General features: G+C 47.0%; 1 protein-coding gene across 3 annotated transcripts in view; it reads left to right on the top strand.

Annotated features, from left to right (window-relative positions):
- The window catches only part of CHCHD6 (coiled-coil-helix-coiled-coil-helix domain containing 6), a 114,434-nt gene extending 99,925 nt beyond the window's left edge, over positions 1 to 14,509 (top strand). For all 3 annotated transcript variants that reach the window (XM_014946611.1, XM_014946609.1, XM_014946608.1), the window contains one exon: positions 13,955 to 14,509. In XM_014946611.1, coding sequence (XP_014802097.1) covers positions 13,955 to 13,978 — 24 coding nt within the window. In that variant the 3' untranslated portion in view covers positions 13,979 to 14,509. The remainder of the gene's footprint in view (positions 1 to 13,954) is intronic.
- The last annotated feature ends 2,130 nt before the right edge of the window (positions 14,510 to 16,639 follow it).

The raw sequence follows: 16,639 nt of genomic DNA, 5'->3' as shown, positions 1-16,639 counted from the left end.
TTTTTTTTTTTTTTTTTTTTTTTAAAAAAAAAAAAAAAGGAGGAATAGATAAAATAAAATAATCTAGCCCTCTTGCCTAGGCAGCAGTGCTATGAGAACGTGACTCAGGTGCTTAAAACCAGAAGGCAAATGAAATAACCCCAGTGTATTTTTAAACAGTTTTACAAGTCAACCTTGTGGGTTTTGGGGAGTTTCTAACTTCTCTCTTGGGTTTTGAATATGTGAAGAGTGTGCAGCGTGGCTCGTTTTCTTGAGTGAGGGAATATTTGGAGCTCTGTAAGAGTTTGCATGTCGGCAATGTCCCCTGCAAGCGATAGCAAAGAGACCAAACAATCAGCATCCTCGAATTAGAAGAGCCCTGCATTCTTCAAATCTCGTTTGCATTCTGATTTGTGGGGCTTTTCTGTTTTTCCACCTTTCAAGCCTTCCTTGCAAACATGAGGCTCTCAAGCTCTTCAGTTTTAAGCGGAAGCCAAGATTTCATGTAAGAACATGATCTGGGGAAGTGGAGCTTTGACATTTCCATGGCTGTGTCGTATGTCCTCAGACTTCCATATGAGCTGGCAACACCGTTTACGCAGAGATGAATGTAATTATTCACGGAGGAGCACTGTTCAGCTTCGTACCCCCTGGCTGATCTATGGGGAGGACCGACTGGCTCTGCAGGCCTGTTCTCTGTGCCCCTCCATGGGCTTGCAGGAGCCCACCGGGCTCGCAGGCACGCTGTCATCGAGGTTCTATAGGCAGCCGTGCAGGCACGTGCTCCTGAAATCACCGACGAATTCGTAGGCACACGCTGGCACCTCGGCGTTGCCCGAGCGGAGGGACACACGCAGTCAGACTCCCACAACAGAAAGGTTTCCAATAAAGCTGAAACACAGAGGTATTGTTTGTCCAACCGCTGGCAAATGCACAGAGCCATTGTGTGGGTCCTGAAAGCCTTGGCGCTTTATTCTCTGCAGCCTGAATGGCAGCCGCGGGTAATAATAACACAAGATTAAAAAAGCCAACATTATAGGGGCATTTACAACCCGCTGAGAGAGTGAAATCTCAGCAAGGCTGAGCTGTGTCTCTAGTGATCCTACGTTTTTACTGCTTGATAAGGAAATGATGGGCAGCTCTGGAGAAATGGCCACCGCAGAGCGTGTGAAAGGGGAGTGGGTTGTCTGTTCGAGCGCTGCAGTAAGCAGAGTGGGACAAATGGAAAAGCTCTCTGCAAATCAAGTGACTGGCCTGTCCTCCCCGTGCTGGGGGGGTTTGGGGGGTGTATATGTGCTTGCACACCTGTGTTTCCTTCACAGGCGGGTTGAAAAAGCTGAAGCTGGCTGGCATCAGAGGGGCCAGACTCAGTTTGTGTAATGTAGAGCCTTGGCTTTGATCAGCATCATCCAGGGGTGGTGCTTCCATAGCTGTCAGCAGGTCCACTCAGGACCATTCATGTGTGGGAATGTGGCTATGGACTGATGGTGGGTGAGAGATGGTAGGATTTGCCTTCCGCCTGCAGGAGCAGCCAGTCTTTCTGTGAGCTTAAATTCTGGGAGACAATAAATCCTGAACTTTGAATGCAAGTCTCAGTTTTAAGTTGCAGTAATGACAACTGCCTTACACAATTTAACCTCAACTGACTGATACCATCTTACATGTGGGATTTCATTATTTTCAAAACAAGCAAGAAAACTCACCCCACCAAAAAAAAAATATATTTAGGGGACAGTTCCTTATCTTAAAAGTGAAGTCTTTAATTCAGTGCTGCTTCTAACAACTCCTTAACATAAATACCTTGCAAAGTTCTTTGTGAATGTATAACTATCTAAACATCTTTAAAACACCCAGCTTCCCTCTGCACACACATGGAAGTTGTATTCCATAAACCAGAGGCAGAGTATCAGCCTTGTAGCAACATCCTTTCAGGATATGCCTAGGCTGCAGAGTAATGATGGCATACCAAAGCCAGCCCTAACCTTGCTGGTTTGGGTATTACCAAGGGGCTAACCCTGGCAGGGCTGAGCTGCTGGGATATGTACCCGCCTGCTCAGGCAGGTTTTGCTGCTCTCTGCTACTCAGCAGGTTCCTGAGGCAGCATCTTACAGATGTGACCTTGGTCTTTGGTATTAGCGATGCAAGGAGTGAAATGGTGGGAGGCATTTTAAAGTAATAAAACATGTTTTAATAAGAATGCATGCTTACCTGGCTAGGCCAGGTGTGGTTAATGTCTGTACTTTTCCTTTCTTAAAAACATTCTCATCCATTCAAGTGTTTTGCTTTGCTTGTGCCAGGCAGCATGGCATAGAAACTGCTGGGCCCTGGCTGCTGTTTCTTGTGTGGGACATTATGGGGATTCAGAAATCCAGGCTGTTTCACAGATTCATTTACTTGGGTTAATCTGTCCTTGCCTCTGTTTCCTCGAGAGCGATGTGAAGTTACTTACGTCACAGGGATTTATGAGTTTCTTTCTATATTGGCCATTTTGCAGAGAGTGAAATTCAGCTCAGAGGGCTCTGCAGAAGGACAGAGCATTTGAGTTCATTCCGTTCTAATCCTGGCTACAGAAAATTGGCGAGTTCCTGCTTGAAGTCTCTTTAAACACAAAATATAAACACCCTTTGATTGCTTTTTTTCGTCCTTTCTCTCTCCCTTTTTCTCTCTCTCTTTTCCCATCCTTAGTGGTTTGTTTTTCTTTTGAATTTTACCTGTCTTCAACTGCGAGCCGTTCAGGTTGGGACCTGAGAGCTCCTGTGTGCTGGCAGGGACCTGTGGAAGAAGGCTGTGGACTCGCTTTGTTTCCACAGGTTGCAAGTATGAAATGAAATGTATGTCAGTGGTAAGGTCTTTGTGGGAAGAGGGTGTAAAGAGGTGTTGACTGACAGTAGAAAAGAATGGTCTAGGAGGACGGAAAGCGAGGATGTAGCTAAAACTAAATATGATGCTTGGTTTTTGCCAGAACCTTTGCAGCAGACGCATGGACGTATTCCCAGTTGACAGCTCCCTCATCTCTCTTTCCCCCTCCCTTTTCTCTCTTCCCCCTCTGGGGCTACTGTTTTAGGATGAGTTGGTTCCAAATAGACAATACTTTTCTAGCAGATAAACGGACACCTAAGCAGCTGCGCCGGTATCTATCATGAACAGACATGCTGCACAGTGAGGGAAATTACAAGATGGGACCGGCATCATTTGTCATATTTAAAAAAAAAGAAAGCTCTCCCCTCCACTTGAGCAGTGTCCACGAGAGAAGCAAACAGCACACTTAGAAACTGTCGCTTTCTTTTCCAGTCTCTTAGTGCATTTTCAAATGCTTCGATTAAACATTCCACCTTTAGGTCCTATTTGTAAAGGGTGTGTTTTAGACAGATGGAAGCAGGTCTCTGTACTGACACAGATGCAGGACTATAAATTTGCAGCAGAGGAGATGGGGAGATAATTATTTAGGAGGCTTTTGTGGCTTGTTCCAGCATCTGGTGTTCTGCTGAGCGCCTTCTGAAGAGGGAAGGGGACAGGAAGGAGCTAGAGAAATACTGAGCCTGTTTTTCACTTGGTAAAGGTTTTTAATCTTGAAAGAAGGATTTGGAATTTACGCAGGAGGAGACATTGATTGGGAAATAAAGATGCATCTCTGGGTGTTCTCCACTCTCCCTTTGTTTGCTCAGATCCATGTTTCAGGTTGTAGGGCATCTTATCTGCTCTTCTCTTAATTGCATTGGTTGTGTTGGGCGCCGATGGGCTGTTGCTCAGAACAAATCTGTCTTGCTGAGATACTGCAGCAGCTCCTGGTCCAGGGCTGAGCGTGCAGCTTCACGCCGGTGGCTGCCTGGGTGTGCCTGTGGTTGGGCATCCACACGGAATGGCATGGCTGAACGTCTTCATGGCCTCCCGATCCATCCACAGCCTTTCCCTTCTGGTGCCTGTGCTGTGCCTGGTGGGAACCCCAGCACTCTCCTGCCCAGGCTGTGGGTTCCCCCCGGGGCTCGGGCAGATGGCAGGGCTTCCCTGCGCCTCCACTCCTTCATGCTGTGAATAGGGAGTGGCAGAGAGAAATGTTTAGGGTTCCTTGGGTGACTTCTGAAACCTCTATCTAAGAGGTGTGGTTGAGTCATTTGACTGTCTCAGTTCAGGTCATTAACATTTCAAAATGCCTGTTATTTTTCTGTCTGGTTGCCTGAACTTGGTAGAGGATTGTCTAATTGGGGCTTGGTGCAGGCCAACCAACCCGGCTTCTCTTCCTTGTGATATAATCAGATCTTGAAGCTCCCGGGACCAGATATTTCAAGATACTTAAAGACTGGCAAGAGCTAGACATGCAATTAATTCTTTAAAATCTGATACTCAAATACCGTAAATGCTCAGTCAGCAATAAGCTCCTGGTGTAAAAGAGTTGCAGTGCTGAGTCAGAGGGGCTGATTCTGCTCAAAGATACTTCACGTTCTGGTTTTGTACCTGGGCAGTGCAGGGAGTCTCCCAAGACAGGTTTGGTTGTTGGTTGGTTGGTTTTGTTTAATTTACCCTTAGGCTCTTTACTGTGACCCTAATCTTTGGGAGACATTTCACAAAACCAGGTAGAAGTTCTGTTCCATATCTATCTGCAAACAGACATGAGAATTCCCAGTCCTCTCTTGGCTCTATCATTGCTGATTTTTGCCTCTTCCCCCAGAAGAGAAGGAGAGCGACATCTACACCCATACGGGTGAGATGAATACGCCTATCACACAAATAAAATTACTGGCTGCCGAATAGCAACAGCTTAATGAAAATGTGAACTGTTAAACAAATAAAGCCAGTCGAGCTCATAATACTTCTGCGTGGAATTTCACTGTGTCACTGAACAGAAATAGAATTAGGCATAGAAAAGGATATCTGGAGAAATTGTCTCTGCCCGCCTCTGTGCTTGGTATGTGAAGCTGGGCCAGACAAGAGTGAGCTATACCTGAAATGTGGACATGCTACCTTGACCAGGAGAAGAAATCTCTTTATCCGGTGCAGGAGCCCCATAAAGCAAGGCAGAAAGGGACGAGATAAAGCATGAGATTTCCTCTGAAGCCTCAATGCAAATTGTGCAGAGAGGATGGATCCCTTGAGAACTGTGTGGTTTTTTGCATTTCTTTAGCATCTTCTGCTGGTGAATAATTGTTGTACTTCTGTGTGGCTGGTAAGTAGCATTACTCTTGTGTACAGAAAGGGAAACCGAGATGGGGATTTATCTACAGCTGCTGGGCAAAGTTGGGAGGAGTCTGAGAACAGAGCCTGGGACTGGGACTCATGCCCTCCAGGCCGTGCTTGCCCTCCTGTAGCCCAAGGGAAAGCTGCAGGGTTTAGTAACACTGGCAAGTGGCAACTGAAATCCCCCAGATGAGAATTTAACAACCACCGTTGAGGTCCCATCTCAAAGGCACAGTGCCATTGCCGAGGGGTTGTGAAGTGTTTTCAGCAGCTCGTTGCACTCTACCCGAGGACTGGACTTTCCTGTGCTTCCATCTTCATGAAAATTCCCGGAGTTAAAGACGTGCTCATTAGGACTAGTGGAGGTTAATAACCTGTTCCGGAGTGAGATCTGGAAACATAAAATGCAGCATGGAAAGTTGTCCCTGCCCATGGCAGGGGGTGTTGGAACTTAGATGATCTTGAAGATCCCTTCCAACCCAAAGCGTTCTATGATTCTATGATCAGCTTGTGAAGAAGCCCTGCAGCCAAGGACCTGCTGTCACTACCTCCAAACATGATGACATCCTCTCTGCCTGCCTTCTCCCATCCAGCTGTGTTTGTCTCTGAACAGTCAGAATTAAGGGGTGGGATGTGGTGATCCCTAGGAGTTCAGAGGACAACTGGGGTGGTTCTTTCTGTCTCTGTCTCTTTTCCTCTACCCCTGCCCTGATGGCATTTCTTCACAAGAAACCATGTCTCAGAAGGCTTGGTCTTGGGCTTCTGTGGAATCGCCAGTGTATGGAGGTATATTGTGTCTGGGTCATGCGAAGCTTTTAATGCACTGTGGAATTAGAAATGTTGTAGGAGTTTATATTGTAAGTGTCTCTATTTTGCTGGGTGACCTTGTGAAATTTCCTTGCGCCAGATCTGTATCTTGCCATCCTGCTGCCTTTATCTAATTTGTTTTCTTGTGTATGTTACTGACATCCAGTGAAGTGTAATTTGTTTGAGAAGTGGCACTTATAACAAGGATCCTGCTAGTAATCCCTGCATTGAATCCCTATATACACAATGTTCCAGGAATAATTAAAGTCACAAACTTCAATCTTGAGGGATGCACAGGGGAAACCTATCCTGAAATGAGGCTTGGCGTATCTGACTTTTCTACTTCCAGTGCTTTTAAACAGTAGGATTTGCTATTTTTGTTCCAGGACTGAAGTTGATTTAAGTGGAAGTCTGACATCCTGAATTTACATGTCCTAACAACAGTGTTCATCAGTCAGTGTTCTTACTGTATCCTCTCTCTACCCCTTCTCTCTATTAATTTTCCTCAATAGTCTGCAGGGATCATTTGCCAGCCTGATTCAAATTCCTGCACTTTCCTGTCGTCTTGTTTTATAACATCTTGCATCATGTACTTTCCATTTCTGTAATCCATTTAATCCAAAATACTGGGATGGCTTTGCAGGTATTTATTGCGTTTCTCTCTTCCTTGTGTTAGGAGGTAACAGGTAATTTATACAACTTAATCCAAAGTCTCTTAGCTTCTGGGATTATTTTTTCTTTTCCCACTGATTATCCTGGGGGCTGGTAGCAAGAGCACGAATCAGAGTATGGAGGAGTTGCCTTTATTTGTGTGTACGGTTTCACTGCGTTGTGCTCAGAGCAGGGCTTGGCAGTTCAGCAGTTAAACCCTTGCAGCCAGCGTCCCCCAGCAATAACGTTACTGTTGCCTGTCCTTAATTTTTGGAAGCACTGGGCTTAGGGTTTGAAATAATGAAATGCTGTTGCATCAGTAAGTGGTTTTCCATTCCTTTTGGCTCTGGCAATGGATATTCACAGTTGGGTGAAGTTCATTTTAATCCTTACAAAACCGGAGCTGGATTTGTACAAGTTGTCATTCTGCTTTAGAAACACCCTGTGCCTTCTGGATCTTTTTATCCCTCCCGGGGGCTAATCCACGAGCTTGCAGAACGCTCGGGGTGGGTCCAGTTGTGGGATAGGGGGGCATCCAGTGTTATCTCCTTTTCCTCCCACGTTGCCTTCTCTCACTTGTTCCAGAAGGGCGCAGTAGTGTTTGTAGTGTGTACTTTCTGATGTGTATAGATAGTGGGATGTAATTATCTTCCCCTGAGGTAGAGTCATTATGCTGGCTGTAAAGAGAGAGGGTCACAGTCCTAATGGGAAATGATTTTAAAGCAATCTTGACCAAGTCTAGTGGAGCCATTTCAGACCACTTAAAACTCAGCCAGCCCTTCATGGCACTTGTGATATGTCCACTTTATGCGGTGAGAGGCAATGGGACTAACACTTGTCCAGGGAAAAAGAAAATCTATGATAAACTGCAGCATCGGCTTTGGGCAAGTGTTGTGTGCTGCCACAGGGGAAAGGCACCGACAGAGCCCGGTCTTGATGATTATTGTTCTTGATGCTGATTTGGAAAAACGCAAGGCACTTGCAGAAGCAATAAGCCAGTGGTTGTGAAATCTTCCACCTTGGGCTGTCTGTGCTGCAAGAGCTGCCCCTCTGCCCCGAGGTGTGATTCCTGCAGAGGGGACAGGATCGCTCCCGTTTCCCAAGCAGGTGGCTGGGCAGATAGTGGCACGGTCCCCACAGCAGAGCCGAATCGCTGGCAGATGCGCTAGTGGTTTGCCTGGGAAGTTCAGGCTTCAAACGTGCACTGACTTGCGAGGCAAATTTGGTCAGAGGTTATTTAATAGCAAATAGTCCTTTGTGTTATAAGGCGTTGGAGGAAGACAGAGTTCAGCATCCTTTGGCATGCGGTGGAGTTCTGGTCAGCAGCAAGGTGAGGAGATAGACTTTGGCAGAGCTGGTGGAAGGCGGCAGTCAGCAGCTGTAGGTCATATTGAGGGGCACTGGCAGATCTTTTGGGACCAGCCCGGGACTCAAAAGCGGGCACCGCTTCACATAAGCAATTTTCTGATTTCAGTCCTTTGCGGAAGCAGAATAGCCAGGGCTGTGCAGGTTAGCAAAGCTCTAAGCCAGTACCCAGGAGAGCAAGAATAACTAGTAGTGAAATGCTCCATGTCTGATTTTCATCCTTTGAGCTCCTCTGTAATGTTATTGGAAAACAAAATTGTTTAAATAATGGAACAGACCCAATGAAATTGTGCAGTGATGCAGAAGGGGTGAGGAAGGGTTATTTCGTTTCTTTCCATTACTTTACTCCTCCTGCCTTGCCTCCCAAACGTGGGTGGAATCTGCGTGTCAGGCACTAGCAACATCAGCCTGGCCTGGTGGCTTTTCTTAATGGTGAGAACGAGATTAAATGCAATTAACATTGATTGAACAAAAACCGCCCTCAGTTTGTATGCCGATTAATTAACAGCTATCCTTTCAGCGGTGGCCCTTTGCAGAGCAGTGTTTGTTCCTCCTGGCCCCCGGTATTTTCTAGCACATGTCCAAAATCAAAAGCACTGAGCGTGCCCCCCACTGCGACGTCTGGGGCTACCAGCTCAGCGGGGAGATGCAGCCCCCCAGCCGGGATGGGTTTTTTGTGCAGCCTGGTAACTGCCGAGCTGCTCAGTCGGTGGCAAAACATTTCCTGTTAAGCAAAGCTAATGACGGGAGCTCTCTGCGAGTTAGAACAATGATCAGAACAATTGTCTGGAGGAAATCAGTGTTATAATGCATGAACAAACAGGTGAGTCTTAGAACAGCTAGAGATTAGTTGTGCTGGTAAACAGCTTCGTATTCGGGTGCTGCAGAGCAACGGGGGGTGTCACGGCAGAGCAAAGCAAACAGTGTGAGGCTCTTGTGAGTCAATGGAGAGTGAGGAGGAGGGGGGAGAGGAAACCAGAAAAACTGTTTCTGTTCCTTGCACTCTGTTGGTGGGGTGTGTGGACCAGGGGACTTCCACGTGAAAGCAGTTTCTGGGGTGTTCTGGCAATGTGTCTGGTGAGTCTTTTGAAAGGCCTCTGTTCTGCTGTCAAGCCAGCTTTGAAGACACCATCTGGGGAAGTAGCCAAGAAGTCATTGGGTGAACTTCTCTGCTTTGCAAAGCTATTAACCAGTACAGGGAAGAGCGAAAACAAAACTCTCTTCATAGCTTTTTGAATTAATGGTTTTTGTTGCTGCCAGGCATACTCCTGCCCCTTCTTATTCCAAACCCAAGGACAGCAACTGTTGGACTCCTGAAAGATGAGAGAGACATAGAGGCTTTTCTGTGCGATAACTATATGGCATAGAAGTGCTGTGATCCATTAGTCAGCACAGCTGCTCCACAAAATAGCCAATACCCTGAATGTAACAGAACAAATTGCACATAACCAAAAAATACCTACAGCATACATCAAACCAAAGTGACTCAAATGTCCCTCACAGCACTTTGGGGTGCTAATAGCCCCGCAACAAATGCCTTATCCAGTGGAAAGGCCTTGAACACCCATCTTAGGACAGGTCAGAATTTCTGTGTTTCGTTAGTGCCTCTTTCCGGACGGAGATGAAAAAGTTGTGCGGTCACGTCACTGAAGTCTGCTGTGTGCCAGCAGGTGCTCTGGTTCTGAGAGCGCTGCCTGCACATGGCAAGGAACTATGGAGATTAATTTCTACTTTGTCACTGACACTCCAAATGCACCCGAGTCATTTATCATGGGGATCTGCTTCCTGATTTCTCCGTAGTTGCCCAGTGCCCATATGCGCGAGCGCCGTGGTGCCACTGCTTAAAGGAACACCAGAACAAAGGTAGGGCACTCGCTGGAGGAAACTCGCAGGGTTTACCCTGTGAGACTAAAGGCTGGTTAAATAAATATGTCTTAGCACAGCTGAGGCTTGGCAAACAGCGTCTCTGGCAAACACTGAGGGAGGAAGTTCTTCAGGGTCTGGGCTTTCAAGGAGGGAGATTCCCCCCCTGGCTCAGAGCCTGCGGCGAGGCTGAGCGCTGAGGCACAGAACTAGCCAGTGTCTGGGGGAGGAGGGGAGGATGCTGCGGGCTCTCAGACAGCCCCCAGCTCCTGCGCTGGGATGCAGACGGGCAAAGAAGGAACTGGAGGAAGGCAAGAGCGCGGTGCGTTGGAAAATCTTGCTGAGACTTTCTTGTCCTGGTGCTGGTACCAAGCCCTCAGCTCTCTGTTACGGGAGAAGGACCGTGTTGGGGCATTGGTTGGACTCCCTTCTCAGCAGGGGTGAGATGTGTGGAGCAGATCCACTTGCGGACCTTGACTCTTTCTCCTCACCCAACTGGAACCAGAACTGGAGAGCTACTGGCTTCCCCACAGGTGCTGCAAAGTGGTGGCTGTGTCAGCTGAGCCGCCAGCCAATTTTGACTGCTCTGAGCTGCCAAGTGGGGTCTCACGGTGGTAGCAGAGCATGGGTTAGTGGCTCAGGGTCCCACTTGCCAGGAGAGGCGTGGAAAAGAGCGCTGCATGCCCTCCAGCTGGATTTGCTGTGGGGACTGAACAGATTGCCATTCCTATTTGTGCTGCAGCCACAGCTGTGAGGAATTGGCCTTTGTATGGACCCCTTTGTACGGACACGGCATTCATACGCAGAGGTGCTGGGCTGGAGCTCTCGAGACTGGAACCTGGTGTCTACCTGATGTTGCAGTGGCACTAAACGTAATCCACCCTCCCTACGCGAGAAGGGCACCGTCCCTTCTCCTTCGAGTGAGTGTGTGGTGCGCTCTCCAGGGCTGCTTGTTTCCTGAGTTGTTCTTCTGCTAAGACTGGAGCAGAGACCAGCTAACGCCAGCTGTGGGGCAGTTATTTTCTGATGAGGCTGAGCCTCAACTCGCTTCGTTGGGAGTATCCTGTTGTGTGGGAACAGCTTGTGATTGTGAGCTGCCCGCTCTTGTGGCGTATGCAACTTGCCTGGTGCACATGCAGCAACAAGGGCATGTAGGAGACATAAGTCCTCTCCTTCTCTTTCCTGGCTCCTTCTGCTCAAGGTAAGTGTTGTAGCAACTTGGTAGCGTCTCACAGGGAGGATTCCAGGTTGGAAGGAAATGAAGGGGGTGCCAAAGCTGTGTCGGCACGATGGCAATGCTAGGTGGGGTGAAAATGCTGGTGTAAATGGTTGGCTTAGCAAAGAGTGGGTTCAGTCTTAGAGATATGGCGTCCTTCCATGCTATTACACAGCATGCGAGGCATGAAATCGATGCAACTGTGCTTTTAAGTAGTTAGCCACAGGTTTATAAACTGATGGCCTAGGAACAGTGAAAGCAATTATATGTGTATTCTAACAAGCATAGACTTATATGATGTGCTAACAGAGCACAGGGCCTACAGAGCTTCCCCTGTGCAGCGTGGAGAGGCTGTGACACTCTGCAGTAGCTGGCAGAGGAGACCTCTGTCCTCCAGCATCGTTAGCTGTTAATTGTGCCTGCACCGCTCGGCATGTTCTGCAGAAGATCCAGAGGAGCATGAGTTCATGGCCAGCCAGAGACTGTACTCTGGTTTCACTTTCTGTCTAAATTGGATTTTAGCAATACTAGGATGGTGGTGGTCTACAGTGGCGTGGCAAATGCTGTGAGACCTGGATTGGCGTCTGAGCAGCAAAGTCTGAAACAGCTGGGAAAGCCACTCCTGTGTGCAGGCCATTGTCTGCTGGGAGAGCTTCAGTTCTCCCAAAATGCCAACCCTATAAGCTTCCTGAGCACTCCATGCCCCTGAAGAGGTAAGGGACGTTAATTAGTCGCATCATCAGCACAGGCTGGTCTTAGATGTCATTTTATCAGGCCACTATTGGGAGCAGCTTGGGCTGATGGACGGTGTCATTACCTCCTCCCTTTGTTCCCAGCAGCTTTCCTCGGTGCCAGCTGTGCAGCAGGAGATCGGTGCCTGGGCTGCCTGGAGCCCACCAGTTCTGGGTCCAGTGCTCACTGCGCGAAAGATCTTGAGATCAAGTTTAGTCATCCAGAGTGAGATGGAACCTGATGTCTTTGTACAAGGAGCGTTTGTGAGCCTCCAGCTCGATGCGTTCCCGGTATGTGGGCAGCTGAGGCTGGAAAGCATTGATTGAGGTTAAGTGCTGGCTGTTTGCATTTTCTCCTGAAATGAGTAAAAATACGTAGTTACGATTTTGAACATAAAATTGTGTAACTATGATTACTTTTTTTTTAAAATCACTTTATAGGAAAAGGTTTTGCTGCCTTATATAAGGGTTAACCACAGAGTGGCCACATCAGTGGCTTTTTCACAAAATGTAGCATTCCGCGACACTTCACTGAAGTGTTACAGTGTGAATACAGCAAATTACTTTATTGCAAAATTGATTGCGAGTTGTTGCTGCTTCTCTCATTACAATTTGTGTGAGTGCTATTGGAGTTTTTGAAATGTATTGCTCTGTGCAAAACTTTAAGTCACTAATGATGAGAAAAATTACCTGGGAAATTAGAGTCAGTCGAGTAATATTGATGGTTCATTTGTCAGATTTCTGGATAAGCTTTGTCTAAATAATTTGGCAAACAATTTTCTCTTTATTCTTGAGTCCTTTGAAACTTTTCCAGTTCATTGTTGTCAGAGATGGGGCTGTCTTTGGAGATGCATGGTCAATGTGGACTGAATATGCTGACCTTGCAGGTGTTAGGCAGCGAATAGGCCTGCTATGCAGAAGTAGCCCAAATGACATCCTCACCTTCTGACAGATATTGCCAAGTGTGCTAGCATCATTATTTTGTGATGTTCTCCTTTCTGATTCACATTGAAGGAAGCACGGCTTCTCTTGTAAGAAAGGCTAGTGTCTAAGGAGTAGATCCAAGCTCAAATCCAGCCCTAGCAAGAATGGGTGGTGAGACCACATGCAGCTAACTATTCACTTAGTTTTCTGTAGTTTGCTTTAACAGGGACCTTTAAACATGGGGACGTACTGTCTATTCTGCAAAATGGAACTGCAGAGCATGAGAAGAAAGTAGCGTGTTGATGGGATCACCCCGTGCAGCTCTGCTGTTGGTATAGCTACACCAGCAGTTCCTTGACATAAAGATGCCATTGCCGATGAGCAAGAGCTGGTTACCTGGGTTTTGAAGTAGGGTCCAACATTGATATCTCAGGTCTTCAGAGGGAGAGGTGTTATAACCGGTGCCAGGTGGTGGTGTTGCTGGTTTGATTTGACTTTGTAGGAGTGATAAAATAAAAATAGGAAGAAACCGTAACAGGCTCCTCAGTCTCCATCCTAAAAAGGTCGAAGGCCTCCTCTGTTTTTTCTACCCCTCAGAAGTCCACAGCTCGTGTGCAGATACCTGCAGGATCTGTCGATGTATCACTTAGAAAACAGGAGGTTGTTGTGGGGACAAAGCAGGGATGATTTTGCCTTGAATTTTAGGAGGGTTTGGGTCTTAATAGGATAAAGGCAGTCAAAGATGTCAGGAGTTAGGGTGGCCTCCGAGTCTCTCTCTTTCCTCCTCTCCCCTCTGTATGCTCACTCTTATGTTGATCGTGTTCCAGGAGGAGCCAGTGTTGTCTGCATGTTTGATGGCAGCTAATCAAAGTGCTCCTGTGTCCTGCTGAGGCTGGGACATAGTGTGGACCTACTCCTGCAACCCAGCTGCTCTAAGCCTTACCTGAGACCGTGGCCTTTCTCTCCTGCTGCAGGCCATAGCATTTATAAACCAATCATTTACAACTGACCATCTATTCTTGTTTGCAGAATCAGCCTCGCCTTTGATACCATGACCCAGTGTCTTGCTTCTACAGTCCTCTGTCCCCTTGAGTGTCGTGTGTTTTACAGCAGACGGAACCTGATGATTTTTCTGTGGGATTTTCACCCTGCCAACGTTTCTCCTTCATTTCTGAAGGAAACGGTCCCATGTCAACAGCTGAATAACTAACTTGCTGCCTTTTCCTTTGTCTCCTTTTTCCTCCAGGAGCTGTTAGTTAATTCTGGATAAACATCAGCCACCAAATAGCAGAGGACAGGGACCACATACGCCCTCGGAAGCCCCAGCATCCTTCTGGATAGACACTGACCAAAACTGGTGCCTTCTGCCCTTCGCGGTCCAAGACAGCGACATGATTCCTCTTCTAATTGCCTGCATGTATCAGTCTCAGTGGATGTTCCTGGAGTTGGGAGGAGGGTCCTGGGAGAGGGGGATGCTACCGTTTCCTTTTTTATTGTATTGCAATGTAAAGAATCGTATCGACCCCAGGTGCTTCCAGCACAGCTTGTAGCTTGGAGGCATGCCCAACACGAGCCTGGTTCACCCTGTGCTAGCTTTGGTTTCACCAATATCCACATCTGAGTTTCAAGAGCTGTTATCGTTGTCTATTTGCTCTGGGGAAAGGGGTCTGAAATATTTGGAAGTAACCCTAACCAGCTTGTTAGGATTAACTGTTCCTAGCGTGCTCCCATCGGTTACACCAGCAGGCGTGTTCCTTCCCTTCCAAGGTTCCCTCCTAAACAATAAAATGTTTAATGGTCACTGTGTGCTGTGAGATACTTTCAGTCCCATGAGTTTGTACATTGCTGTTTTCTGCCTCCTGCCCATGCCAACAAAAACTCCAAACAAGTGTGAGGAATAGAAATGTATAAAATCACAGATTATAAATCACAAAACTTGTTCATTTTGGTCCTGGGCTGAATGACTTTGGCTTGTTTGAAAATATTTGGAAGAGTGCAAAGTCCTGGCTGAAGGTGTTGGTGAATCATACTGAAAAAACCCTTTTGCCTGCTGAACGCAGAGCCCGAGTTATCTTTCTTTGCACCAGCTCTTGTGCAGGTCTTGCTTTGGCTGCCGTAAACACCATCCCTTTCAGCCTTGCACTCTGTTTTGAGCCCTCTCCGTGGGGAGCTGCGGGACAGTGGGAGCTGTGTGCCTCTGGCAGCTCGTCCTCCTAGAGGTAGGTGGGTCAGATTTGCAAAAGACCTGTCAGCAAACCAGGGGAACAAGTCTCTCTTGGAAACTTGAATCTCCTTCTCTGGCTAAAGCTTCTCCTCTGGCAGCATTTGCTGCTCGTGTCCTCTCTGACTGTATCTGACAGTTTCTGAAGAATGTGAACATGGATTTTTGGAGGTCATGTCAGAGTTTAATGTAGTGTTTATGAAAATGGATGAAGGGGGCTGAGAATTGTTTTCTGTGGCATATTCTGCTTCGTCTCTTTTTCCTTTAGGCAGCAACTTAGTGCTTTACATCTTCATTAAAGCAACAAAATGCCTTTCCTTCTTGTGGAGAGCTGATGCCACAACCCTCTGCCTCCTTGGAAGCGGTATTTGCTTACCCATGGCTCATCTCTGTTTAGTCTCAGATCTTGCAAAAATTCCGGCTTTTTATCACTGTGCAGGTCAAACTTGCTGTCCCCAAGGACAAGTTTTCCAAACCAAAGTAGGACACTTGGTGCCCTCAGATCTGTTTGAGGCATTACTGGGTGGGTTTTTGCTACTGCTGCTGCTGCCTTACCAGCTTTTGGATCTGCTTGGGATAGCCAGGTTCTACAGAGCTGCAAAACTTGTGACTCTGCATGTGGAAATTTGGAGCACCAGGGTCTGTCCCTGACCGGATTTTAAATTATTGTTGGTCTGAAGAGAAAAGTACCTGTTTTGTCTCTTCCTCATTTTCCTCTTGCCCCCGTCCAATATTGCCTTGGCATGAGTAATTTGCATGTCATTATTTCAGCTGCCCTAAATTGGGGGGGACTGTGATGCCAGGGCTGATTATTTGGCAGCACTGGACAATTTTCTCTGTTAGGCAACTGTAATACATTTCCATGTTCTTTTATAATGAGCTTTATTTACCAAATTGGCAATTCCTCTGTTGAGAAATAACTGATTACAGCATTCAGGGAGTTGCTGTCATCTCAAGATATGCAGGTGTCTGTGGAACATAAACAGATGTGATCGTTCAGACAGTGAACTCAATTGATAGAGGGTAGGGGGAAAAAATCAGCCATAAAATCATAAATGTAACTTCTCCAGCTAATGTTGGCCAGGTGCACTGCGGCTGTTTTGCAGCCCAGCAAGGACAAAGTGGCACTCTAAGGCCATCCAGTGCCTCCAGATGAGGGGCTGCTTGATTATGAGCTGAAAATATACCTCTTGTGTGTCGAGCCAGTGCTTTGGTACTGCCTCACCTGACTCTGGGTCTCTGGTGGTCTCTGAGGACAGACATTAGTTCATTGTGTAGCCTTGGAGTGGGAAACTCCTCGGTCCTGCCACGTTGGGTTTGATTTTAGCTTACTCTGTGATGAATGTCTATGAACTTCTTGGTGATGGTGCGCGAGGGGATTGTGGTCCCATCTGACTTTCGGGCAGTCTCTTTCCTTTAGTGTTTCCTAATGCCCAGGAGCAGTGTGTTACTGCTGTTGCCCTAATCATTGGCTCAAGTATCTGAGACTGGAGCAAAAAAAGATGAGCAGAGATGTCGATAGGAAGTTGCTGAAGATGAAGTTCAGTTTGCAGAGCCTCAGCTGCCATCCAGGTGAAAACATCCACATAACAGAGCTTCTCGAGTGAGTGTTTTCTCCCTTTTTTTTTTTCCTTTTTTTTTTTTTTTTCTCCCCCTCCAGTACACATTGTTTTCAGTCGGCAAAGTTTCACAGAAAAAAAATCAAAGTGC

Source organism: Calidris pugnax, unplaced genomic scaffold, assembly GCF_001431845.1.
Source record: "Calidris pugnax isolate Ruff unplaced genomic scaffold, ASM143184v1 scaffold81, whole genome shotgun sequence".
NCBI classification, from domain to species: domain Eukaryota; kingdom Metazoa; phylum Chordata; class Aves; order Charadriiformes; family Scolopacidae; genus Calidris; species Calidris pugnax.
Note: the sequence above shows the minus strand (reverse complement) of the source record. Positions and strands in the feature narration are given on the sequence as shown.